This window comes from Dermacentor andersoni, chromosome 1 (assembly GCF_023375885.2).
Source record: "Dermacentor andersoni chromosome 1, qqDerAnde1_hic_scaffold, whole genome shotgun sequence".
In the NCBI taxonomy this organism is placed as follows: Eukaryota; Metazoa; Arthropoda; class Arachnida; order Ixodida; family Ixodidae; genus Dermacentor; species Dermacentor andersoni.
The window spans coordinates 249,459,911-249,485,801 of record NC_092814.1 but is presented as its reverse complement, the minus strand read 5'-3'; the positions used below and the strand labels follow the sequence as shown (position 1 = coordinate 249,485,801).

At 46.9% G+C, this 25,891-nt stretch overlaps 2 protein-coding genes across 2 annotated transcripts in view; one reads left to right on the top strand and one right to left on the bottom strand.

Annotated features, from left to right (window-relative positions):
- The window catches only part of LOC126547692 (uncharacterized), a 130,308-nt gene extending 126,470 nt beyond the window's left edge, over window positions 1-3,838 (top strand). Inside the window, exon 11 of the mRNA XM_050195639.3 lies at window positions 879-3,838. Coding sequence (XP_050051596.1) covers window positions 879-1,153 — 275 coding nt within the window. The 3' untranslated portion in view covers window positions 1,154-3,838. The remainder of the gene's footprint in view (window positions 1-878) is intronic.
- An 18,754-nt stretch (window positions 3,839-22,592) lies between these two features.
- Window positions 22,593-25,891, bottom strand: part of bsk (mitogen-activated protein kinase dJNK) — an 84,731-nt gene continuing 81,432 nt past the window's right edge. Inside the window, exon 12 of the mRNA XM_050195640.3 lies at window positions 22,593-25,168. Within this exon, the coding sequence (XP_050051597.1) occupies window positions 25,068-25,168 (101 nt within the window). The 3' untranslated portion in view covers window positions 22,593-25,067. The remainder of the gene's footprint in view (window positions 25,169-25,891) is intronic.

The window sequence follows — 25,891 nt, the reverse complement described above, 5'->3', positions numbered from 1 at the left end:
AAAGTGCTCTAGCTCTCTAAACACATATTACTTGAATGTCTCACGTGCCGCAACGAGAGATTTTGTCTTGAGTCCCAAAAGGGCATGATTTGTCACGCTCCGCTAACCTTACGTGGTATGATACGTCCTCACTCCTGCCCTTCAAAACAGCGGTAGATCTTGGATATATTGTTCCGATATTCTCGAGAAATTTGCTTTCTCGGCAAGCTTTAAACAAGGTTCGCTTCATCACACAGAAAGGCCTGAATTTTTCGCCATCTGTAAACGTCCTAACGGGTTTACTCGCTTATACCACTTTTATTTTTCCCACTTTACTCAGGAATCCACTAATCCTTTTGCCCCTCCCTATGCAGAGTAACATGTCAACGGTCGCATGCACGCCAGAAAAAAAAAGCTGCCTTCCAATAAAGAGCTTCTCCCTATCTCTGCTCTGGGTATCTAACGTACTTGGTTAGTGCTCTTTTCCCAACTGAAATAACAGAAAGTGCCCCCGTGAGGATTCGCTAGATCTTCTAATGCTGAAATCGAAAATGTTATGTTATTCCTATAGACTCAGAACACGAAACGTAAACAGCACCCGTGTTCACCTTAAACACATTTCTTCGTCGCCGTTACTGCGTCGATTCCCTCTTTGTTTGTATTGATGATGTGCAAGGTCGAAGTCAAATTAACGTTCTACCCTGCACGCACGCACCTTATTTCTCAAATATTTGCGATCTTGACTGTTAGCCTCGGTAGGTTCTAATACTGTCACTGCTATGGTGCATAGTTCGCCAGCTGTCGTAGGACGCCGCAGTACAGAACCGTGCTCGGCAGATACGGTGCGCGGCACTGCAGCTCTCCTCGCACGTGTCTGAAATGCCGTGTTTCGTGTGCAGAGCCCGCTCCCGAGCCCAGCGGCGGCTCCTGGCCCAGCGCCGGCGGCAGCGCTGCCCCGTCCTCGAGCGTGAGTCCGTGCCCGCCGTTGCAGACTGGTGGAGCCGTCCAGCCCATCGCCCTGAGCCCGCTTCCCGCATTCGGGTCGCCGGCTGCAAGCAGCGTTAATCTGTCCCAGTTCCAGAACTTCAACAGCTTGCCGAGATCGTGGTCGCCGCGCTGCTCCAGCCAAGCCGCGTTTCGGCCCGTGAAGGCCCCTACCTTCTACGCCCGCTAATCCCGAGGTCGTAGCCGGAGAGGCCAATGTCGAAGTCAGGTTGTCATTTGCCGGCTCAGCAGGAACACCTCCCTTGTTTAGGAACCATAAGTGACCGCGAAGGGCCGCGAATACCTTTGAAATTACCTTCTCTTTCGGCGGCTCAAGTGTTGTACGTCGCGGTGCACCCGAAGCTGCGGGTTGTCTGTCACGGTACGTATTTTGCTTACGTCTTGTGACGCAGCTTCGGGCTACAAGAGACCTTCCTATAATTCGAACTCTGCACGCGGACTTGCACAACCAAAACGTGCTCTTTTTAGGCCTCGCTTCCACATCATTGCACACAAATATACTTATCAGCGTGTGTGCAGGTGCTAAAGCTTATTTCAGGAGCACAGTAACCGAAATGTTAATTGCATCGTTGAAGAAACTTTTGCACCTTCCCGCTTCCTGTTGTCCATGTGCGCCTTCTATTTACTGCACATCACTTAAAGATTCGTCCTCCGCAATGCGATGTGTGCAGAAGTCTTCATATTATCCGGACTCTCCACGATCTGTAAGAGATGTTATCTATATTGTGCAGCCTTCCTTCGTGGCTCGGCTTATCAGTTCTTGTTGCATCGGCAAAAGACACGTTGACTTCAAATGAAATCATTGTTGCAGATTTGCCTGCTTCCCACCTTTTTCCCTAATATTTAAGAGGCAGAAATGCTTTCATGAGTGATAATGCAGTGTGTGTGCGTGCGTGTGAGTGCAGAGAATACACAAGAAGATAAAAGCCCCCAAAAAACGACTTAAAAGAAGGTCGCGCCATACACCTAAAAACAAACGGAATGCGCTGCAGGTGGAAATGGACTATATTGGTAACTTTTGCAGAGGCTCATGCGAATAAAAACAAAAAGTGCAGCGACGTAGTACATTGGTCACCACGAAAAAAAAAATTCGCGAATGAAACGTACCACTCTTGAATGAGGAGTATGTTTTAATGAAGAGAAGAGAGGAGACCGGACACATGAAACACACTCCTGTGGTAACGCTGCCACGTGGTGTATCATTAAATTGGCGTAAAGAAGTTGCTCCGACGTTGAGGCGCAGCTTCGGAACAGTAACATTGACTGTAGAGACATTTCAAGGGGGACAGATGACGCTAAAAGCTATTCACGTCGTAAGGAAGTCCCCACTGCGTAGTAATCCCTTCGCGTTCAGGACTCTCACTGCTCATTTTGCATACCCTCCAAGCAAGCTGTAATTTAATAGTTGTGGTCGTACAAAAGAAACTAGTTGCTAATATGACACAGCACTTGTGAACGCTCATGCAAGGAATAGTACGGAATTGCGTCAAACGAAGCGAGAAGCATCGATAAAAGCACAGCTCATCATAAATTCGTCAACCTCAACACTGCGACGCCACACGACCCATGACCCGACTGAATTCGACAGGGCGGCACGTTTTATACACCAAAAACACATTCATGTATTTAATGACAAAGTGTTTGCGTGCTTTTATAAGCCGCCGAGCGCGACTTTTGCGCGAGCGCCCGGCAAGTAGGCTTTCCTTGCGAATAATTCCTGGGTACAGTAACGCACTGGCAGCATGGCACACATAGAAGGGCTTCGAGAAAAGTTCCTTCCGAGCTTGCAAAGAGTACAGTGCATTTCCCACTGTGCGTGACACACCTGGAACGCAAGCGATGGCACACTGCAGCCGAAAGGCGGTAGGTACTACAATTTCTCGCTATCACACACGCTACATAACACACGTCTGAACCTCAATCGCGTTCGAAATTGCAAGGACGCATGACTTGCTCATCAAATTTCATGAGCGCCTGTGCCTCGTTAGCCAAGATAACAGGCGTGTGTGCCTTATGCGCAACAGTGCACACTACAGAAACACGGCAGTGTCAAAGTAACTTAACCGGCAGCTATAAAGTAAGCAAGGGCCTCACCGCTGCAGCACCCCATACCGATGTATAGAAAAAAAATATTTCGTTTATCAATTGACCATTGAAACAATCTATGTGCTATGTGCACTAGGATCTTGACAACAAAGCCTTACAATAGCCAGTGAGCGCCTTTCCTTCAGCCGTGAGAATTTTCCAGTGGCGACAAAAACGGTGGAAGGTATAAGGCATTTACCCGCTGTTATCTATTGTGCCGCATTACCTTCATCATTTCTCAGCTCAGCTGTTTCACTGGTTAAAATGAGTTTGCAACGACGCCGATGGAAAGTACGAAAAAGCACGCGAGAAAAATGGTGTTTCTACAATTTCGTATCGCGTGCGTGGACTGCACATTTAGCGGTGCTAGGGGGAGCAACCACTTTCCGCTGTAAATACTCACTAGCGAAATGACAAGATGCAAGCGAAGCACCAAGACGATATAGCCTGCGTCGGCACAAATGGCCCTTCTCGCCATCTCATTTGCTGAAACTGCATCTGCGCTAGGGCGTTATTGGCCACGCACAGTGTGCTGTAATAGCGAACAGCTCACGTGGACGGCGCGAGAATGACCCCAGCGTACAACGGTACTGCTGAGAACGAATAACAAGCTCACGGCCTTTATAGCGTAACCGTAAAACATTTTTTTTTCGAACCCCAGTAGATGAGAAAAAGCAGCCTAGATTCCAGTTTGCGTGCGTGCGATGTTCTTCTTTGTCGATGTTTGTTTCTCGACAAACGGCGGAATAAAACATTTCTGCTCCCTCTCTTCCCGAATCCCTGAATTTCTTTTATTTATTTTTAGTTATTTTTTTTTTCGTAGTTGCGTGGTGGTTTTCAGGTCATCGGAATAGGCCCGCATAGAAGCAATACCAACCGTAACTATAGTTACTGCAGTCAAAATATGCAGAAGTTAGGAAAACGCATGCGTTTCTTGTCTCTGTATACAGTAAATTCCTTTTCTAATTTCTCACATCCAATTACCATAGGTACGCAAAAGAAATCGCAGAACAGAGTATGAGCGCCTTGCGCAATCGCAATGAATCGAAACGATCTCCCTACACACCCCACCACGGCTCACCATTCACTTTCCAACCCTGTATTACGGACGAACTTTTTGACGAAACGGAGCACCTCTCTCCTAAATATCCAATGTCCTCGCGGGAACAAAATATCACTTGCGTTTGAGTGTGGCGCCGACTTGCACTTCAGTCCGTCTATTAATGTGTGGGCGTCATAGTTTGGAAAACGCGCAACAATGCGCAATATATTGGGCTCCGTGTCAAGTTTTTGATACTGCGTGTTGCTAGCTGGACTTTGAAGTGTTTCAGACGGCATCGCGTTTGATAGGTGGCGCTCAGGCGTAGTAACTGCCGGCAACTTTTGCAACGCTAGGTCCTCCTACACCAAGCAACACCCCTCCTCCTAAGCGCCCTCCCCCCCCCCCCCCCCCCTACCCCATTCCACGGCATTTAAGATACATTTGCAAGCTTGCTGCAACAAAGAATGGTTACGCCTGCAGTATTCGCTATATACACTTTGCAGGAACTGTATGCACTGCCCTTTACCCGCTGTTTTTCAGGGAAGCTACCATTGCGACTACATTAGCCCGAGCGCCGCTCGTATGTCCGCATTAGAGATTAGCAAGAGGCGATTGGAAGATTGGTGGAAGAAAAGTAGGGAAACAATAAAAAACGGAGACGTACAAAAGCAAATTTCACATTAGGGGGTCAGAAAATTCGGTTGAGGGAGTTCATCGTGGGTTTTTTTTTCCCTTCTTTTTTTAACCTATGTAGGACATTAGACAGTATAATAGCAAGAGCCTGGCGGCGCAACCCACCACCCCGTTCGAAAGGGGACGTTCATAACATCCATCCATCGATCCATCCGTGTGACGTCAGGGCCAATATTAGCTTCTGTCGTCTACTACAATCCGGGCGGCGCACGAGTGCCTCCAGCAGTGTTTCTGTTGGCTTGTTCTAGTTCTCTATGCTAGTACACTTCTGGTGTCCTTTCATATAGCTTTATCGGCGGTTTTCGTTTGTAAAAATTTATGAAAACGGCTCAAGAATATATTTCTTAAAGGCAACGTTTACATGTAAACGCTGCCTTTAAGAAATAGATTCTCGAGCCGTTTGTTGTTGTGCCAGCCGACCGAGCTCGGTCCAGCGCATTGAGAATATTTCATGTGTGGTTCTTAACCAGAGCAGCAGTTCAGGTGGATAGTGAAAACATAGACATGAAGAACAAGAAAGAACGACTGTCTAAGAGATATTTGCTGGAGTTCCAAGCATGCAACAAATGCTGGCTACACATAACTTCTATATCATTACTTTGATTTTATTCAGCTAACACTTGCTTTTTCACGACTAGTAGCACATGGTGAAACATCCAACTCTTGCATTTATCGACTGAAACGTCCAGCAGTAACACGTGGACTGAACTACTGCTGAAATCGAGATTATTCCTGCCATTTGCCGCATATATATGAGTTGCTTACCAAAATTGGTTAGCAAGCGTGTTGATTTCGGCTGGTTGGTAGATTTTTTGAAATGGCAGAATTTTGAATAGCACGACACAGGACGAAGAAAACAGGCACAGAACAGCACTCTGTCCTCTACCTCTGTGTCTGTGTCGCGCTGTTCAGAATTCTGCTAGTTCGCAAAAATTGTTTATTCAATTCCGGTTCCAGTAACGTAAGTGAAACAAGATAGTTCATGTAAACGCGGTCACGTCGCGCTTGGTCAGCGCGATTTCTGACTCTGCCCACACGCGTCGCGTTCGTGTAAACGCAGCCATGGTTTCAATTCAAAGTTATGACCGAACGGGTTTCGTGAGCAATAGGGGCCTCGCGATAACGACGGCCGATTACTGCCGTTTCGAGAGAGGCACCGTGTGCCTTATCGTCGAATGAAGGCTGCTGCAGGTCACTATGACACATTTCATCGCCTTTTATGGCTTGGCTCTCGATATTAAGAGGAAGCTTTAGCTAGAGAGCGCCTGCCTAAATATATGGAGGCGGAAAATCGCTTTTCTCGGCAAACACCACACTGATTTTGATGCAGTTTGTTGCATTTAAAAAAAAAGTGAAATTTACTGATTGCATGAAACAAATTTTTCACTTAAGATGTCAATCCTCTTAAAAAAAATTTCGAAAATTGCAAAATTCAATAATGACGGCAGAACTCATCTCACGATGACTGTCGACGGCAACGCGATTAGCATGAAAGCAACGCGTGACACACCGTATTGCTGAAGTAACGTATATTTAAAATATGCATAGTAGTCATTCTAAGACTTCCGTTCCTTAGTTATATGCGATATACACTGTCTCCAGTAGCGGCCTACTTTACTACGGCAGTCGCTTGCCAAGGTCGCCCATGAACATGACGGCATGACGATGACGCAGTGACGCCGATGGAATGACGAAGAAGGGATGCCGTCGATGGAACGAAAAAGGCGGTATGACGACAACGGCATGACAACAATGAGATGATTCTGAAATGATAACGGTGGTATAACGACGACATCGTGACGACGGCATGAGGACAATGGGATGACGAATAGTGTATGACGATGATGGCGTGACGACAACCGGGTGACGAAGCTTGAATGATGACGATGGCAGACCACAACGGCATGATAACGGATGCATGACAGCGACTGTTTGACGACGATAGCATGAGAACGGTGTAATAATCACGATTGCATCACGACAGCATGATTACGATATAATGACAAAAAAGTAATGATGTCGATAGAAGGACGAAGACGGCATGACGACGATGGTATGACGATATTTGGATGACGTTTCTCAGGTGGTGACGATAGTAAAACTATAGCATGATGACGACACCACGATGACAATTGTATAACCTCGATTGTATCGACGACGTCACGACGACGGCATGACGAGAATCGGATGACGAAGTTATAATGACGACAATGGAACGACGATGACGGCATCGCGATGATGGTATGACAACGAATGCATGACGACTCTATGACGACGGTGGCATGACGAGAGTCGGATGACAAAGCTAAAATGACTACGATCCAACGACCACAACGGCATCACGACCCCGAGCATATACCTGGTGGCCCAAGCTCCTAGACAACTTAGGCCATTGAGTTGTCGTAGAAGACGTGACGACGATGACATGATGAGTCAGATGACGACGCTGGAATGGCGACGGGGGAACGACCACGATGGCGTCACGACCACGAACACCACATACCTTATTGCCCAATCTGGTAGTCAACTTGGGCCACTGTGTCGGCGCAAGACAGACAGACAGACAGACGGACAGACAGACGGACAGACAGACAGACGGACGGACGGACGGACGGACGGACGGACGGACGGACAGACGGACGGACGGACGGACAGACGGACGGACAGACGGACGGACGGACGGACGGACGGACGGACGGACGGACGGACAGACAGACGGACGGACGGACGGACGGACGGACGGACAGACAGACGGACGGACAGACAGACAGACGGACGGACGGACGGACAGACAGACGGACAGACGGACGGACAGACGGACGGACAGACGGACGGACAGACGGACGGACAGACGGACGGACGGACGGACGGACGGACGGACGGACGGACGGACGGACGGACGGACGGACGGACGGACGGACGGACGGACGGACGGACGGAAAAAATTCGAGTATCGTTTACAACTCCGTAACTCGGCAACAAAAAACGACATCATCTGACAGCCTGGAGGCTTTTGCCCTTGGGCCCTAGTTTCTCTGGGCCAAAATGAAGTTCTTGCCATACCATGCCTGCTTGTATACCGCTGTGGAAGTATGCCACGAATTTGTGAGTAGGAGTTTTGCAAAGCCCTTGAAAACACTGTCACAATCATACAGAAGCTATAAATTAATATGTAGAATTTGCCCGCTTGAGATGCTCTAATTTCGAGAAGTGCGATATCTGTTTTCGGAGCAGCGAGTTACGAATTTGTAAACTTCGTGTTCTGTCTTACACACTTGCGGCAATTTTTGTAAAAAATTCGATGTTCTAAATCAAAATTGTTTCCTCCTGTATCGAGCGTAATGCACACGGTCGTGGCTACAAGAAGAATGCTTTATTGATAAGAAGGGAACGTATTTATAGCTGCGCTGCTCTCTTCGTTTGCACAGTGTTGCTATCTTGGTTGGCCGTTGCATCCTCCTTTCTTCGAAGAATGGAAACACTGAAAACACAGAAAGCACTCAACATCGAAGAGTAGCAGTCAACACTCCTAGGTTGTTTCAGTCTGCCGGAATCCGTGCGTGTAGGCCAGGCGATCTGGTGGTCTTCGCGGTCTGGTAGATCGCCTTAGTAAATCTGGGATGTTAGGTGGGCCGGATGTGCCTGCTGGTGGTCGATCCGGTGCGGCCTGCGAAGGTTCAGGCGGCTGCTGCGAGGCTGCGCTCGAAGATGAGTCAGGGGTGTCGTCGCAGTCGTCCGCCTGGTAATGGATGGCTCGATGGAACGCTTCTGATGTTTTGCGAAGGTGCTGTCTATTTCGACGGAAAACCCGGCCATCCTCTGTCAGAACGGTGTACGACCTTGGGGCCACGAGATCTTGGACTTGCGCCTTGATTTCCCATCTACCATTTCCGAGGATGCGGACGACATCTCCCTTCTGTAGTGGAGTTAGTGTTCTTCCTGTGGTCCTTGCTTGGACATGTTTTTGGACGGGACCTGATGATGACGCTGAAAAATCTGGAAGTAGCGTTCTGAGACTTCGTCCCATTAGCAGTTCCGATGGTGATCGGCCATCCTCGAGAGGACACACCCTGTAATTGAGAAGGCCCAAATAGAAGTCCTCTTTCTTGCTCTCAGTCTTTCCAAGAAGCCGCTTGACCACTTGTACGCCCTTCTCGGCGAGTCCATTGGACCTGGGAAAATAGGGACTGGAAATCGTATGCACAAAGTCATAACGAGCCGCAAAATCTTCAAACTCTTTTGACGTGAACTGCGGGCCTCCATCACTGCAAACTTCTAGTGGTAATCCATGCCTTGCAAAGATCTGACGTAGTTTATGGATGACAGTCGTTGCAGAGGTATCCTTGAGATGCTCGACTTCTGGAAAATTAGAGTAGGCGTCATAGACAACTAAATAATGCTTTCCGGCGTGTTGAAAAAGATCTGTACCAACCCTCACCCATGGCATGTCTGGAACGGTGCGCTGGCACAGAGGCTCGTCAGGCTGTCGATACGCAAACTTCTTGCAAACGTCACACCTGTCAATGAAGTGGGCAATATCTGTTGACATTCCTGGCCAATACATCAACTTGCGAGCCCTCGATTTGCATTTTCCTAAGCCGAGATGCCCTTGGTGCACTCGTCGCAGCATCTCTGTTCGCATGCTTGCAGGTACGACTACTTTAATTCCCTTGAAGAGAACTCCGTTGACTACAGAAAGTTCTTGTGCGAAGGACTTTAGCTCACCTTCTACAGGTATTGACGACTGCAGGCTGGAAATGACGTCTTGCGCCGTTGCATCACTGGCCGTTGCTGCCTGCAGACGAGATAGGGTCCAACAACGGCAGTCAGAACGCCCACGGCATGAACTTCAACGTCCGTTGAGCCTTTTTCTGGTTGTTTCTGCGATGGGATTCGTGACAGGGTGTCGGCAACAACCAATTTGCTGCCTGGAACATACTGCAACTCAAACTCGTACTTCAGCAGTCGAAGAAATAGTCGTTGCAGACGGGGTGGCATGTCGCCTATTTCTTTCTTTGAAATAGCCAATAATGGGTTGTGGTCGGTTTCGAGAACAACATGTCTTCCAATAACATAATCATTAAACTTTTCACAGCCGAATGTTATGCCCAGGGCCTCTTTCTATTTGGGCGTACCTTCGCTCAGTTTCTGTGAGTGCTCGCGATGCGTAGCCTACCGGGCGCCAGTCTTTTCCATGTTGTTGGAAAAGCACTGCTCCGAGTGCAAATGCTGACGCATCCGTCGACAGTTTCGTGGAAAGCTCGGGATTAAAGATAGCCAGGACGGGTGCTTCCGTCAGCATCTTTTTGAGCAGCACCCACTCACGCTCGTGAACATGCGTCCACTCGAAAAGTGTGTCGTTTCTAATCAAACTGCGTAGGGCCTCAGTGTGGGCTGACAACAGTGGCAAGTATTTCCCGAAATAGTTCACGGTGCCAAGCAAGCGTTGAACGTCTTTCTTGGTCGTTGGCGGAGGGTGGTTTAAAAGGCACTTTATCAGGTCGGGATTTGGCTCAATACCTTTGGAACTAATCTTATCACCAAAGAAGCTGATTTCAGTACGTCCAAAAATGCACTTTTCTGCATTCAAAGTTAGGCCCTCTGCCTGTGCCCTTTCCAGCGCTTTGTACAGGCGTTCATCGTGCTCCTTTCGCGTAGAACCCCACACTAGCACATCGTCAATGTACACCCGTGTTCCCGGGAGGTCGTCGAATATCTGGCTCATTGTACGCTGGAAACTTCGGGTGCAGATGCAATACCGAATGGCAGCCTGAGATACCGATACCGACCAAACGGTGAACTTAATGTGCAGATTTCTGTTTTTTTTTTTTTTTTTTTTTTTGTCGAGGGGAATTTGATGTAACCCACTGTTTGCATCGAGTCTGCTGAAATACTTTGCATGCGCTAGATCACCTTCGATTTCTTCCCGGCATGGCAACTGAAAGTGCTCTCTCTTCACCGCCCTATTAATTGCCCGCGGGTCCATGCATACTCTTAAGTCTCCATTTTTCTTCCTCACGATAACCAAGGGACTTACCCAGTCTGACGGTTCTTCCACCTTCTCGATGATGTTCGCAGCATTCATCCGGTCAAGTTCTTTCTTAAGCGGCTTCTTGAGGGCGTAAGGCACACGCCGGGTTGGCTGAACCACAGGGACAGCGTCCTTCCGGAGCACCATTTTGTACTCGCGCCGCGTCCTGCCTATGCCCGTGAATAGCCTTGGGAATGCCTGCTTTAGGCTTCCGTATGTCTCGCTGCTGTCCACCGAGTTCACTCTGTTGACCAGACAAAGTTGCTCACTTGCCCCGAGGCCCAGAATAGCTTGCTTCTTCTTTACTATGAAGAACTCAAGCAGTACAGGCCGTTTGCCTAACTGCACGGCGAGGCGAACTTTTCCACTGTGCGGTATTTCGCCGCCCCCGTAATGGCGCAGGATGCTCCTCGTGGGGTACGGCTGCTGTCTAGTTCCGAGCCTTTTGAACAGCGAACGCGGCAACAAGTTAGCCTGTGCTCCCGTGTCGACCTTAAGCTGCACATCAGTTCCTTCAATGCTCGTTGTTACAATACAGTCGCGACTTTCGGGACCACGCTTGCTTTCCGTCGTCCTGATCTCCAGAACGTCGAAGTCATTGTCACTCTCCGCTTCTTCGACCACGTCATCAACGGCTGCTCGCTTGCTCGTACAGCAGGCGGCAAAGTGATTAGGCTTCGTGCACTTGTTGCATGTTTTGCCGTACGCCGGACACTTCCTTGGCGCATGCGAGAAGTTGCAATACCGGCATTTTTGGCGTCCGTGTTTAGCTTGCGTTCGTAATACAGGTTCAATCTTGTTTTCCTCCGTCCACGCCCTATTTTGCGATTCGGCAAGTTCCTCAGCTTTGCAGCATTCCACCGCTGTGGCTAGGGTCAGGTCTTTCTTTCGAAGAAGCTATTCTCGCAGGGAAGAGCTGCAAATGCCATAGACAATTTGATCCCGCAGCATGGAATTTCGTAAATCCCCGAAGTTGCACGTTCTTGCTTTTAGTTGCAGATCCCGAAAGAACTGTTCGAATGGCTCTCCGTGGGCCTGACGACGCGAGCGAAACACATATCGCTCATATAAGTTTCATTACACTTAGGCAAGCAGTAGTTTTCAAATGCTATAACCAAAACGTCGTAGTCTTTAGCTTCCTCTGGTGATAGGTTCAGAGTATTAAACACGTCAATTGCTTCTTGACCCGCAACATGCAAAAAAATTGCAGCTTTCTGCTCCTTACTGCGTGGCTTCGTGGGCTCAGTTGCTATCAGGTACAGCTCGATGCGTTGCTTGAATGTCTGCCAGGACGCTGCAGCGTTGTCGCCCACTCGCAGTGGCTCAGGCGGGCGCAGGTCGGTCATGGTCCCGTGAGCGATCCCACTTCTGACACCATGTATCGAGCGTAATGCACACGGTCGTGGCTACAAGAAGAATGCTTTATTGATAAGAAGGGAACGTATCTATAGCTGCGCTGCTCTCTTCGTTTGCACAGTGTTGCTATCTTGGTTGGCCGTTGCACCTCCCCCGCCCTAGAGTTTCTACAAATTTATACAAATTTCATTCTAATCGGTCCATTATATGTGGTCATTCTGTCCTCCCATTCCCACTCATTTACCGCACCGTCACGTCCGGAGGGTGTCGGGGCGTCACTTGCGACTGCGGCTCGGTCCGTAAGCCCTCGAGCCGCGTCGCGTGCCGCCTCGTTGTTGCCGTCCTCCGCGAGGGTGTGAGCGGGTGTCCAGGTGATGTATATAATGACCTCACGAAACACTATAGGTTACAGATAGGCATATTTCCGCGACCTCACGCAAAATTGACAAAAAAGCAGACTGTCGCATGGCGGCAGTTACAAACTAGGACGTATCCGAATCCTGCGCTCTCGCACATCATATATCCGGATGTATATCCAACGGACAAATGCAAAACATGTGAATCTAGAGCCACTCTGGAGCATATATTATGGGAATGCCGAGGGATACATACCAATAAAGAAAACGCGGCCTCTAGCAGCAGCCTTCGCACGCGCTGGGAAGCCGCGCTGCTCAGCCCCGCCCTCGAGGATCAACTATGGGCCGTCCAGCGGGCCGAGGATGCCACCAGGACCCACGAACTCCTGGCCGTCACATAGGCGGGGCCTTTGGCCCTCCCCACCAACTCGCAGAGCACACAATAAAGTTATTTCCTCCTCCTCTAATCGGTCCAGCGGTTGTACTCGTCCAGCTCGGTCCGGCGGTCGTAAGCGCATTTCTGCGTTTTACAGGTATTAAAATATGGAAATCGAAGTTGGCTCCGAGCTAAAGCTCCCTCTTAGCCTCAAAGCTTGTCTTTCTGGCGATTGGCATCCAGGTATATGACCTGCAGTCGTACTAGGAGCCCTAAACAACGTTTCTTTTTTTTCTGAGCGGCTGATGCGGAGAACAGAAAAATAGCAAGTTAATTCATTAAAAAATGCGCGCGCAACTCTTCCTTTTACGCATTATTACAGTGCCAACACTTGACTAGTACCACTCACCAGACGAGGACGCTGGATGGAAGCTCCTATTAAAGAGGATCTTCGCGTTTTCAGCAAAATATCGCACCAGTTTTATAACGATGCCCCATTTTCGTGCATTCATATCCAACAAAATTTATCGACATACACTGCACCTTGCATTGGAAGAACAGCAGATCCCTTCAACTCTACATGGCTACCAATATCTCTAGTTTAAATTCTTACGAGTTGCGCGGTTTCTATGGCTCTCGCGCATACGTGCACTAAGCGAGCGAGCGATCGCGGCAGCCGAGCGAGGCGAAGCTAGCCAAGCTGGCACGTCGTGGCCATGACGTCATTTCCAAGAGGCCGCCCCCACCCCCCTCTCCAACTTCTCGACACTAATGGCTGTGGCGGAAAACGTTCGCTCAAGAACATCGCCACAAGTTGTGGACGAGATTTTAATAAAGGTACTTAGAGGAAATGTTGGGCATGTCAAGAGGTGATGTGTGGGCTAAATTAGAAGTGCGTGCGGCAAGTGTAGGTGTGCTGTAAAAATTACCAACGTTCATTTAATCGCGCTTTGGGATACTGTGGGGTTTTAAAGAGTGCGTCGTTTCAGCATTATCCTGCATGTCAATATGAAACCTTTTTGGAATAAATTGTGTTTCGGGTTGTGGTGGCATGAACGGGAGCATTTATTTCAGGTTGAAATATTGACATCCGTGCCCGACTCCATGATATCAGAGAGCAGTGAATGAAATTGGTACCATGAATCCCCGTCCTAACTGCATAAGCAGGTGAGATGAGACCTCGAGGAAGGCGCCTTCTCTGACCCCGTCCTGAGGCTAACTGGATAAGCAGGTGAGATGAGACCTCGAGGAAGACGCCTTCTCTGAATGTCTTTTGTGGCATTGCATTTCCTAATCAAATGCGCCGCGTCAACTGCTTTCTCTGAACTGTTTCCCTCAAGACTGAAGAAAAGCAGTCAAGATTTTCCTGCTCGAAGTGCGTTTTAGGACCAATATACTAGAGAGATTTCAAAATTGTAGATGTATCTATAAAAAAATTACCCTCAAGATAATTGGGGCATCGTAGAAAAATTTAAATTTATGCAAACTGGGGCTCTTCTCAATGCTTTCCAAAGAACTACACAATTTGCCGTTTGTGAACTCGTGTCCTTTAAGGCATCAACCGGAAAGGTTCCCCTGCACAAAGTGTATTTTAGGAGAAACTTACGCAGGAGAAATTTCAAAGTTGCAGGTGCACTGGGAGTGCGGTAGAAAATTATCAGATTTGTGCAAACTGAAGTTCTCAATGCTTTCCGGAGGACTAAGACGTTTGCCGTTTGCGTACTAAGGGTATCAAGATGAAATTTCGTAGTATGACGTGACATTTAGCGACGTTATTCAGCCCGAAGGCACGGCGAACACCCAGCGCAGCCCACGGTGATCATGAAACACACACCAACGGTGAAACCCAAACTTATGATGATGATGATGATGATGATTATAGCAATGATACCATACACGTGAGGAAGAAGCGCATAATAAATGGCCACACTTATTTCCCCCGCGTGTCAGTACGGCCATCCTGGCCGCAGTTTAAAAGGATGGGGAACGCCGCGTAAAGGGCTTCATTCGAGAGACGTGCACGACCTCGGTACTATGGCACAGGCGGTCGGTTGGGGGAGAGAGAGAGATGCAAATGAGAAAAGGCCAGGGAGGTTAACCAGAGTTAGAACCTCCGGTTTGCTACCCTGCACTAGGGGAAGGGAAAGGGGAAGTAAATACGGAAAGAAGAGCGGTGACAAAAATAGAAGCGTGAAAAAAACATTAAAAGGGACGGAATGGGATCATTATAGTATTTCTAATAGGCCACTGCACGTAAAAAGGTCAACAAAGCGTTTTCAATTTTAATTAACAAGTTTTTAATTTGATTTCTTCAGATTTTACCGGGATGATGACTGCAGCAGCAGAGCTGTTGAGTTTTACCGAACCATCTGTGTAGACATGTTGCCGCAATCTGTGCACGTTGTGAATGTATTCCAAAGTTGCTTGCTTCAAAGCTTGCAACGGCGCTCCAGCTTTGTTTCTGATGCCTGTAACTGTCAACTGCACTTGCGGCCGGTGCAGACACAACAACGGGTCTGATAATCATGTAGTAGGCGTAAATTGTGATGGCAAGTAGGACTGATGTCTTAGAATACTTTTGGCAAAAGTTGAATGTGGCCTTTGTGCTGGCAAGCAAGCAAGATGGTGGGAGCGAATCCGAGTCAGGTGCCGGATGTGTGCTCTCAGGACATCTGTATCAATGTAGACTGTCAAAGGAGCGTCTCTGGCAATGGCCACTGTCGCGATCGATAATGTAGCTTTTGGGAGACCGAGACAAGTTCCGAGTGCTTGTGCTTGCACACTCAGGAGTTTGCGGGTATTTGTAGCGCAAATATTTTCTAGTACAGGTAAGCTGTAACGCAGGAAGCCCAAAAAGAGAGCTTTATGTAGTTGCAACATTGACGGTACTGTTGTGCCCCAGGACTTCCCGCAGAGAAACGCAAGAAGGTCCCCAATGGCGGCCAAACGCTTTGTCATGTACGAGATGTGAGGGCTCCAAGAGAAGTCTCTATCAATGATGACACCAAGAAATCGATGCTTTCGTCTATATTGTATAGTTTGGTCATTAATCCGCAAAGCATACGGGGCCGTCGCTTTGCGAGTAAAAGCAACGAGTACACATTTCTCAGTTGAAAGCTCCAGGCGTTGCCTTCCTAGGTATGTTGACACAGCCGTTGAGGCTTTCTAAAGTCGTGTGCGGACTTGTACTCGTGTCACGCCTGAGGTCCATATGCAAATGTCGTCGGCATATACGGAGAGCTCAACGGTTTGCGGTAATGAATCAGCGAGACCAACGAGCACCAGGTTGAAAAGGGTAAGGCTGAGTACTCCGCCTTGCGGTACACAACGACTGGTATATAGCTAGATGACGCTGGTCCGTCTTCAGTCAAAATAAAGAAAGACCTTCCATTCAAACAGTTGCGTATCCAGCGAAAGGTGTGTCCACCAATCCCTACAGCTTCTAAGGCGTCCAGAATTGCAGGATGGTCTACATTGTCGTACGCACCTTTAAGATCAAGGAAAATAGCCACAGTGATTCGTTTCAGATGTTTCTGGTGTTGTACGTATGCTACAAGGTCGATAACGCTATCTATTGACGAGCGTCCGCGTCGAAAACCAGCCATTACCTCTGGATAGCCGTTGTAAAATTCCAAGTACCATTCTAACCGTGTAAGGATCATTCTCTCCATTACCTTGCCGACACAACTGGCAAGTGCTATTGGACGGTAAGATAACAATTCCAATGGGGATTTGCCAGGCTTGAGGAATGGAACAAGGAGACTGGATTTCCACGTGGTAGGAACCAGGCCGTCACGCCATGATGCGTTGTATAGTCCGATAAGTGCATCTCTGGCCTCTTGACTGAGGTTTGCAAGCGCAGAGTATGTGATGCCATCGGGTTCTGGTGACGAAGATCGCCTGCACCCAGCAAGTGCGGCCTCCAATTCTTCGATGGAGAAAGGAGCATCCATACGAGTATCCCGGGAGCAAGGGGGGACAATAGGAATAGGTGCGCAAGGTGAATACATGAACGCCGGAGCCGTGATTCTTGCGCAGTAATCTTCGGCTACGTCGACTTCTCGGCGTCCTTGATAGAGGGCTAGAGGTTTAAATGGACGGCGCTGTTGAGGAGCTGTTCGAAGTCCGCGGATTGTTCTTCAGACAACGGACAGAGATTTACGCGGATCGAGAGACTCACAAAAGGATTTCCAGCGTTGATTTTGTAGTACAGCAAGGCGACGCTGTATTTTCTTTTGAATGCGTCTGGCCTCTCTAAAGTTATAGACCGATTTAGTCCGACTGTACCGTCGCTCCGCTCGCCGGCAAATTGCACGGCGGCTCTGTATTTCCGCATCAAAATCTGTGTATTTCTCCAATGGCCGAAATGTACGCATAGCATCCTGCACAGCCTTGGCGATCTGAAATTCTAGTGTGCACGAAAAGCCTTCGTGGCATGCGTCTTCCATAAGTGATTTAAACACGGGCCAATCTATTGTTTAAAATTTGATGGAACGGATTTGGTTAGGCCTTTTATCTTCACGTAGGTACGAATGTGGTCGCTTCCGTGTGTTTCTGTATCTGCGAACCAATGGACGCCGCGAGTGAGGCATCGCGAAACAAAAGCTAAGTCTAAACAACTACTGTAGGTCCGGCCGCGCAGAAACGTGGGACTGCCATCACTTAGACCGCAAAGTTCATGGTCGCAAGCAAAGGACATGAGGTTTTTAACAGCAACTTGCACAGTGAAGTACAGCACACGGAATCGATTCCGAGTGTTGTGTCGTAAGCTATAATTCATTGTTTTATGACATTTTGAACCAAACTTCATCATAAAAAAAGCGCACCTTTGTACTTTTCCAACCATGACACTTTTCAAGTATCAAGGTGGGCATTTTTATGACTAAGTTCGACAGCCTATAACTTTGCTTCAAAATGGCCTAAAACGACTTATAGCTTACGACTGACTTTGATCATTCAGAATTAATTCTGCGTGCTCTACTTTATCGTGCAAGTTCTCTTAATTCTTATGTGTGATTTTTAATAAGTCGTTACAACTATCCGAGTTGCCTCATGACTGGAAGTTTGGAAAGATTGTTCCAGTGCCAAAAGGAGGAGACTCATCGCTGCTTTCTTCCTATCGACCCATTTCTATACTTTGCACATGTTCCAAACTTCTTGAACACATTATATTTAAACATCTAACAGCTTTTCTTGAGCTTCATGGTTTTCTCGACCCCAGGCAGCATGGATTTCGTAAAGGGCTTTCAACTACTACTCAGCTTTTAGAAACCATTCATGATTTCGCAGCTATTCTGGATGAGCAAGGGCAAATTGATATTATTTTTTTAGATTTCGAGAAAGCATTTGACCGGGTATCACACACCAAACTCATGATAAAATTGAAACCTACACTTAAAAATGAGTCCCTTCTTTCTTGGATTCAAGCATACCTTACTTCGAGACGGCAAACTGTAAACATAGACGGAACACATTCACGTTCAAGACCTGCACTATCCGGAATCCCACAGGGATCAGTGCTTGGGCCCTTATTTTTCTTAATTTTCATCAATGATATTGCACAGGAATTGCCAGTTAAAATAAGATTGTTTGCTGACGATTGCGTTTTATATAAAGAAATCCGTAGTCCCGCTGACCAATCGCTGTTAAATACCTCGCTGTCTACAGTGCGATCATGGTGCAGCACATGGCAAATGAAAATCAATGCGAAAAAAACTGTAGCGATGACCGTGACGCGGAAACGACACCCTTTAAACAATCAGTATTCGATCGATGGGCAAATTTTAGACCGCGTGACAAGCTATAAATATTTGGGTGTAGTTATCAGCTCGGATTTAAAGTGGAATGAGCACGTGTCATACACAGAAAAGAAAGCCATGCAGAAGCTTGGTTACTTGAGGCGTTGCTTAAGAAATTCACCCCATGAGATAAAGCTACTAGCTTACAAAACTTTCGTCCGCCCGATTCTTGAGTATGGGTCCGTCGTCTGGGATCCACATAGCGATATTAACCTAAAAAAGGTGGAAAAAATTCAGAGAAAGGCGATAAGATTTGTATTCAATTCCTTCAGCCGGTATGCATCACCAAGTGCTATGCTCGAAACAGCAGAACTAGTTACCCTGCAAAAACGGCGATATAAAGAACGATTAAAGTACATGTATCTGGTCTATCACGGAAAATTGGGCATCGACAAGGACACGTATACCGAGCCTCTCGCTCGTCGATCAACTCGGTCTAGCCGCGCTAAGCAGCTTAAAGATTACTACTGCACAACAGAAGCCTTTAGAAATTCATATTTTCCCCGAACCATTAGGGAATGGAATGTACTTCCTGCTGCGGTGGTTGCCTGCGACACCATTGAATAATTCTTAAAGCTGCTTAAAGAAATTGTATAAATGACCGGGGTACATCCCTGCCCTCCTTTTCTTTTTTCTTTTCTTTTCGGCCTGTCCTTCCACATAATTCAACGCACATGCTTTCTGATGCTTCTGCCACTGCTACACATTTTTACACACTACTACATTATATTTGTCTGACAGGATGTATGTTCTGTAATCGTTTGCCACGCGTGGTATACATATATTCTTCTAGTTTAGTTTTTCTGTCTCTTAAGTGTTTGTCAACTTGGCGCTAAGAGCAGTTTACATTTTCTTCTGGAATAATTTCACATTGTTAGCGCTAATTGCTACGTTTTCGCAAATGACACGCTGCTTATATTTTCGAATTCAGTGCTATTTCATTTTGCTCACGCTTCACACCTTGTACTCAAAGTCTTGTTCGTCATGTATGTAACCACTCCTGCTTAAGGCCTCTAACCAGACGCTGGCAGTAATCTTGAAATAAATAAATAAATAAAAAATAAATAAATAAATAAGACCCAAAACTGAGGATATCCCGTTTTGCATATCATAAAATATATTTATAATGGAAAAAAATATTTGCAGTTTTCAAAACAGCTGGTAAAGGACTCCTCACCAGGTCTGGCTATTTAGAACTGACAAGCGCGGTGCATACAATGCGCGCCAATGATCGTGCCTGTAAAGTATTACACCGCTGAAATGTCAAACTAAAGAGTAATTGTCTAGTACACGCTATTTCAAACCAAACGTCCTGCACCCTTCTCGCGGGCACCGCGCTCCCAGTCGCCGCAGTCGACGTCAATCTCATAAAGTGGGACCACGTGGGGCTACGCAGTTCGCCGTGATGTGGCGTCACTCACAGTGACACGCGACTTCGAGAAATATTCAAGGCAACAGCAGTAATTTGTTTGATCTGTTGCTCCATTAGATGAATTGAAGTTTAGGGAAATAATAAAACCTACAAACTGAATGTCTGCGTGTTTTTGTTTTACTTCGTACCGTAGCAAGAGATATGTACTTACGTTTCGTCTGCTTGTTCCCATGTCGTGCAATCGCACGCGCACAGAGCGAAACTACGTCCTTTTCTAGCGTTACAGAGCGCGATCATGCTTTGTGAACTACTTGCGTCGATCAGTGTTTATGTAGCACCGACTCATGCCGCCAGTCAAGTGTTGTGCACAGCGAGCAAAACGAGACAAACACAATTGCAGCTCGTGCGCGACACCATCTGCGGAAGTGCGCCGCGCAGCAAAAAAAAGAGATAAAAAAAAATTAACGCAGCAACTCCTCTGGCCGAGAGTTGTCCAAGTATGCGTAAGCACAGTGCCACTTGCTCATCTCCACGCAGCCCGGTGTCATTACCAATGTTATGAAACCTGATCCGACTAGTATAAACGGCAACGCTGCGGCGACACGGACTGCTGCGGACGGTGGCGTAAGGTTAATTGACGAGGCGTAGCAAACTACTGCAGGTGGGGGCGCCAGGTGCGCTGATGACGCTCCGATATCGCTCTTTGGCGCTTTATCCATCCGCCTCGAACCATTATCAACCATACGCCCATAGGCGGCTGCGTATGGCACAGCCCTGTGTTCTCGCCGCTTGTTCGCGAGCCCCATCTTGAAAGCGTTCTGCGATGGGGGACACAGCGCACAGAGTGCTTATAGCTTCGTGTAAGCCGTGTTCTCGGCGCTTAGTTCGCCTTGAAGCGAGAGGTAGCACGAAGGTAAATTCGCACGCTGCTGCGGACCCTATCTTGAAAGCGATAGTCTTACGTGAGGGTCGGCCGGTCGGGTTTTCTCGTTGGGTAGGCATATAAATGTTTCCCATAAAAAAAAAAAAAAAAAAAAAAGTGGGGGGAGGGGGCCCATGACGTATGCATCACGCGACCCACCCTGCTCCGGTATGGGAGAACGCAGAAATTTCGCTTGCGGCGGCTAGACGGGGGCAAGTGGAGAGTCTATGTTGGTGGTTACGCTCGCATCCTGAAATCATGGGTTCGCGGCACTGAATGATTTCTATCTCGGCTTAATGAACCAATTTGAAAAATTCTTGCGGTAGAACACTCCCTAGAGGGCATGTAACTTCCAGCATGTAACCGAAATTTGCTGGTGGTGAGTGGCCTGGTGAGTGGCCCTTTATATAATGGCTATTGAACCATTTACAAACCAAATTACGAGCTTGCCATTAGCTAAAACCAAGTGCCATTGGCGGCCCACTGTTAACAAAAATTTAATTACTGAATCTTAGCTAGGCTGCTAAAGAATCCAATGGAGTTTTCTTGTCTGCCCTTGTTGCTAATCTTGTCCTGCAAAATGTAATATTGTCTCAAATCCCATATTTGTAATAATTAGAGAGTGGTCACTGAAACACCAGTGCCAGCCGAGCACCGCAAAACAGTCTGCATTCCCTCTTTATTAAGTTGTCAATATCTGCTTTGCCATGGAGAATTTCCACAAAGTCCAAAGTGTGATTACACTGCAGAAGCCGCAGCATACAGGAACTGGAACTATAGCACAAACTGCAACATGAAAATCAAAGCGTAACCAGTGCACTACTGTGCCTGAACACAAATATCCTGAGCACAAGTAGCACAATTATATGCTGACCACAAGAAAGCATCGATGATGCTCTGTCTAGATCAGTGCACGCCAACCATGCGCAGTGTACAGCTGAGGCAACCATGCGTACAATTCAGTGAGCCAGTGAGATTACTGTGGCAAGCCACACGACTGTTTCCGAGGCAACAAGTAAGACACAGTGCCGAATATAGACGCAAAGGATGTCTGCGCTCAAATTTCAGCAACGACCACTCAGTGCTGAAGCTCCGGTCAAACCAGTTCGGAACAGTCCCTCCAAAACGTTTTGGTTCAAGCTGGTTTCCAAGTTGGTGGAAAAATATCGGTTCGGTTTGGTTACCGTTCCGCCGAAAATGTTTCAGCTCCGGTTTTCGGTTCAATTTCAGTTTTACACACCCCACCTCGGGCTTTCGTCTTTGAATGCACAGGTTTTTCTATATCTTTATGTGGCCACTTATACGCAACGGTTCCACAAACCTTAAAAGTGATAAAATGAAACAAGACTTTGTATTATGTTGAAAGCAAAAATAATACATACAGCACTTGCACGTGCAATTGGGTTATGCAGCTTTGGCTGCATAGCCAGAAAGCTGCCCACGGTTATAGGCCGGCATTTGCTACTGCGCAGCAGCCATGCCCGACGCAACCCATAAAGCAGTGAATGTGCCAACTTCATGCACATCCCCACTGTTCCTTCCAATTATAAATAAGTAATGTACATGAGCACCCATAGTTCAGTGAATTTTTCTAATTTATTTTCCCTTGGTTTTTGTTGAACAAAAGTAAAAACCAACATAAAATGCGCAAAAACGAGGAAAACAATAACACGACGCCTATGGTGCAAGAGCAGCTTGCGAAGGCTGCTCCAGTGAAGGCCAACGCAAGGGAAATATCTCCCCAGAGGAAACACATGCACACACATGCACACACAAAAGAACTCTCTCCCCAATGGGCGTCACAGTAAAAATCAAAATGTACAATGTGTTTTTTTTTTCTGTTCTTTATACAACGTCGTCTCAAAAAGGCAAAAACACTTTTCACCACCTGTCCTTCAAAAACCTAAAAAAAGGGGCTTGTCCATCAGTACAGAGCATATTAGTGGGACTCTAGAGGAAGTAAGACTATTGCGTATATATATGTACAGACATGGCGGCTAATCCTACCCGATCAGACGAGCAGGAAGAACAGAAAGACTGCATCACCTGTGGGGTGTGCCCCAGACCCTGCAGCTAGTTGGCAAGCCTGTCAGTGACCTGGTTCAACAGCTATCGACCTTGCTCTGTCACTCAACTACACATGAAACAAACATACACATTCACACATTTCTCTTTTAACTGACAAGCAGCAGCTGAGCCAAATTGTCTGCCCACCCACGCAAAAGGTTCCTGGGGGGTCAAGCCCATGTTCAGCAATGGATACAAGCCCAAGGCTTGGCTACTGTGCTGGTGCCTTACCGAAATTGCAATCCTCAATCACAACACAGCCCACTTCCACAATTCTGTGTTCAGTGCTCTGTAGCAATTACAGACAATCCTGAATGGCTAACCAAACAATGTAAAAAAAAAATCCCTCCTCCAAAATCACACATCACAAAAGTTTTGCACACTCATAACAAATGCCTTTGCACTGCCACAAACACTTCGGAGCAGTCTTGTGTATAACAACAAGGATGATAAAAGCACAAGAAATGAACCCCTTGTACATGAGAAGTTGAAATGAACAGAATACAGACAAACGACAGTATAAGAACAGAGTCAGTAGGGCCAACTAACAATCGGAGACAGATGGTGCACACATATGCAATTGCAGATCCTATTAAAAAAAAAAAGACAATTCCTGTACTAGGATGTCTTGCATGCAGCATGACTAGGTTCCATGTGCCTCGGGCCTGACCTCTGCACTCAGACTGAACAAGCCGCCTCAATGGCCTGCACCATATCTTGCTCCTTCTGCCACAGCCACTTGTAAAACCTCAAAGAAGTCTACTTCAATTATCACAAAATCTGCCAAAAAAGCTAAAGGCATGCAAATTTCAGCTCCATACAATGAGCATACAGCTCCACAAGCTCTATTCACTGCTAAAAGCAGGCTTTTCATCCTCACTGCTTTCCCCATACTTTCAGTGATGCTAGTTGGCTAAAAGTTGTCATAGAGAGGCCAAAATTAAAATGCCTGAAAAATTCATTCAGCTGTTGGCCTGAATAAAAGCCCACCACTAAGCCTGTCCATTCTTGATAACTCTCTTCACAACAGATCCCTTGAGTTATGAAGAGATAACAAGGACAATAATTTACCTTGCACAATTAGCACAATTCTATTCTTTTCTCTCATGCACTTTCTTTTTCTTCACCATATTTTAGATACATCCGCCGCCTTCAGAAAAAAAGAAAGCATTCAATAAAGACAACTGCCTAAACACACAACTAGATGCACTCTTCCACAAGCCTGTCCACATGTGTAAAATCAAGAGAACTAAAATGGCATAAAACTCACGCAGTGCTGCAGCTTCAGATGTCACAAATAATAAAACATAAAAATTTATATAGGCTTCAACACAACAGGTGTCTCTCAGCAATGAGAAGCCTTGCACATAACTTTACAGTTTTCACTGGCACCTGTTCGCTTTCACTAATGTGTGCTTTCCCACCAATGTTAACTGTTTTAAGAAAGCCAATAAAAAGCCAATGCCAGGAGCTGCATTTATGAGGCAGAAGTAATGCAACCCCACTTTGCACAACACGGCTGCAAAGAACTACAGGAAGACCATGGCCTGCACACACAGAACTGACATGGGAGAATTTTTCTCCAACTATCTTCTTCCCGGGGACACTGCCATAGCCCTTGCAGCATATTATACTGCACACTGCAATCAGTATATGGAATTCCAACATTTACTACTGGGCAAATCCCTAAAGACAATTGTCATATAATCCATTCATTTGACCTCACTGGGAGAAAAGAAGTTGTAGTAAGGCAAAACTTATTAAATAAGACCATCTGCCCAACAGCAAGCATGCCCACCATCTGGGGCCTCAAGATCACTCCATGGCCCCATGTCGTGAAAATCAAGGCAAGCAATGTTGAGCTTGTGGTTATGGAGAAGAAAACTGCAGAGATGGACAGCAAGAGAACAGGTGGTGCACGAGTTCTTCCTCCAGAGGCTTTCTGGGTGCGTTTCCCCTCAGCTGTCACAGCTCTTCCCATGCAGCTAGGACTGGTAACGCCGTCGATGGTAGCTGTTTGCTGAAGCCCCTCCATTGGATGACTGGTCCACAGACTGGTCTCCATCTATCACCTCTATTGCACCATCTGCACATGTAACACAGTGCATTAGCCACTGGCAACAAAACAATGCACCAACTGCCCTGCTTTACAGATATGCAATATGGTAAAAAAAAAAGAAATAAAGATTAATTCTTTTTCTACCACAGGAAAAGTTAATGTTTCCAGCACCTCTTTTACCCATACACTTTGAAATGAAGCCAAGTGAGGCAACTTTTGAATACTGAAGCAGTACATAAAAATAAAGCAGAAAAATTTTAAAAAGCAACAAATGGGCACACCAAATAGAGCCCCAACAGCTCCGCTGCACACTGCAAGCAAAGCCAGTGAGAAAACCAGTTCCATACGCAGCAGCAGAGCTAACCATTCTGCTTTATCTATGCTTGTACTGCTTCTAGATTTTAGGTGCACATTTCTTGTATGAGAATTTCAAGCGGAATTATGGTTACATTGTCATATCCATTAGTTATTTACAACTAATTTCTTTATAATGAAGCTTGACTGTAACCCTGGAACTTCAATGAAGCACAAAGGAGCTAATGATGGGATATTCCTCTAACCAATTTCATGGTTCTCTGCATGCAAGTAACCTTGCTAGAAAACTTTGTCCTTGCTCTAATGTTGATTTAGTACATGACCAGGCCTTACTTAGACAAAGGTGCTTCAGCACGGGCCCTTCCTAAATTCAAGTTAAGGAGGCTCAGATGGCTCAAGCCAAGCCTACAGGCTGGGCAAAAAATGGGCATTCAG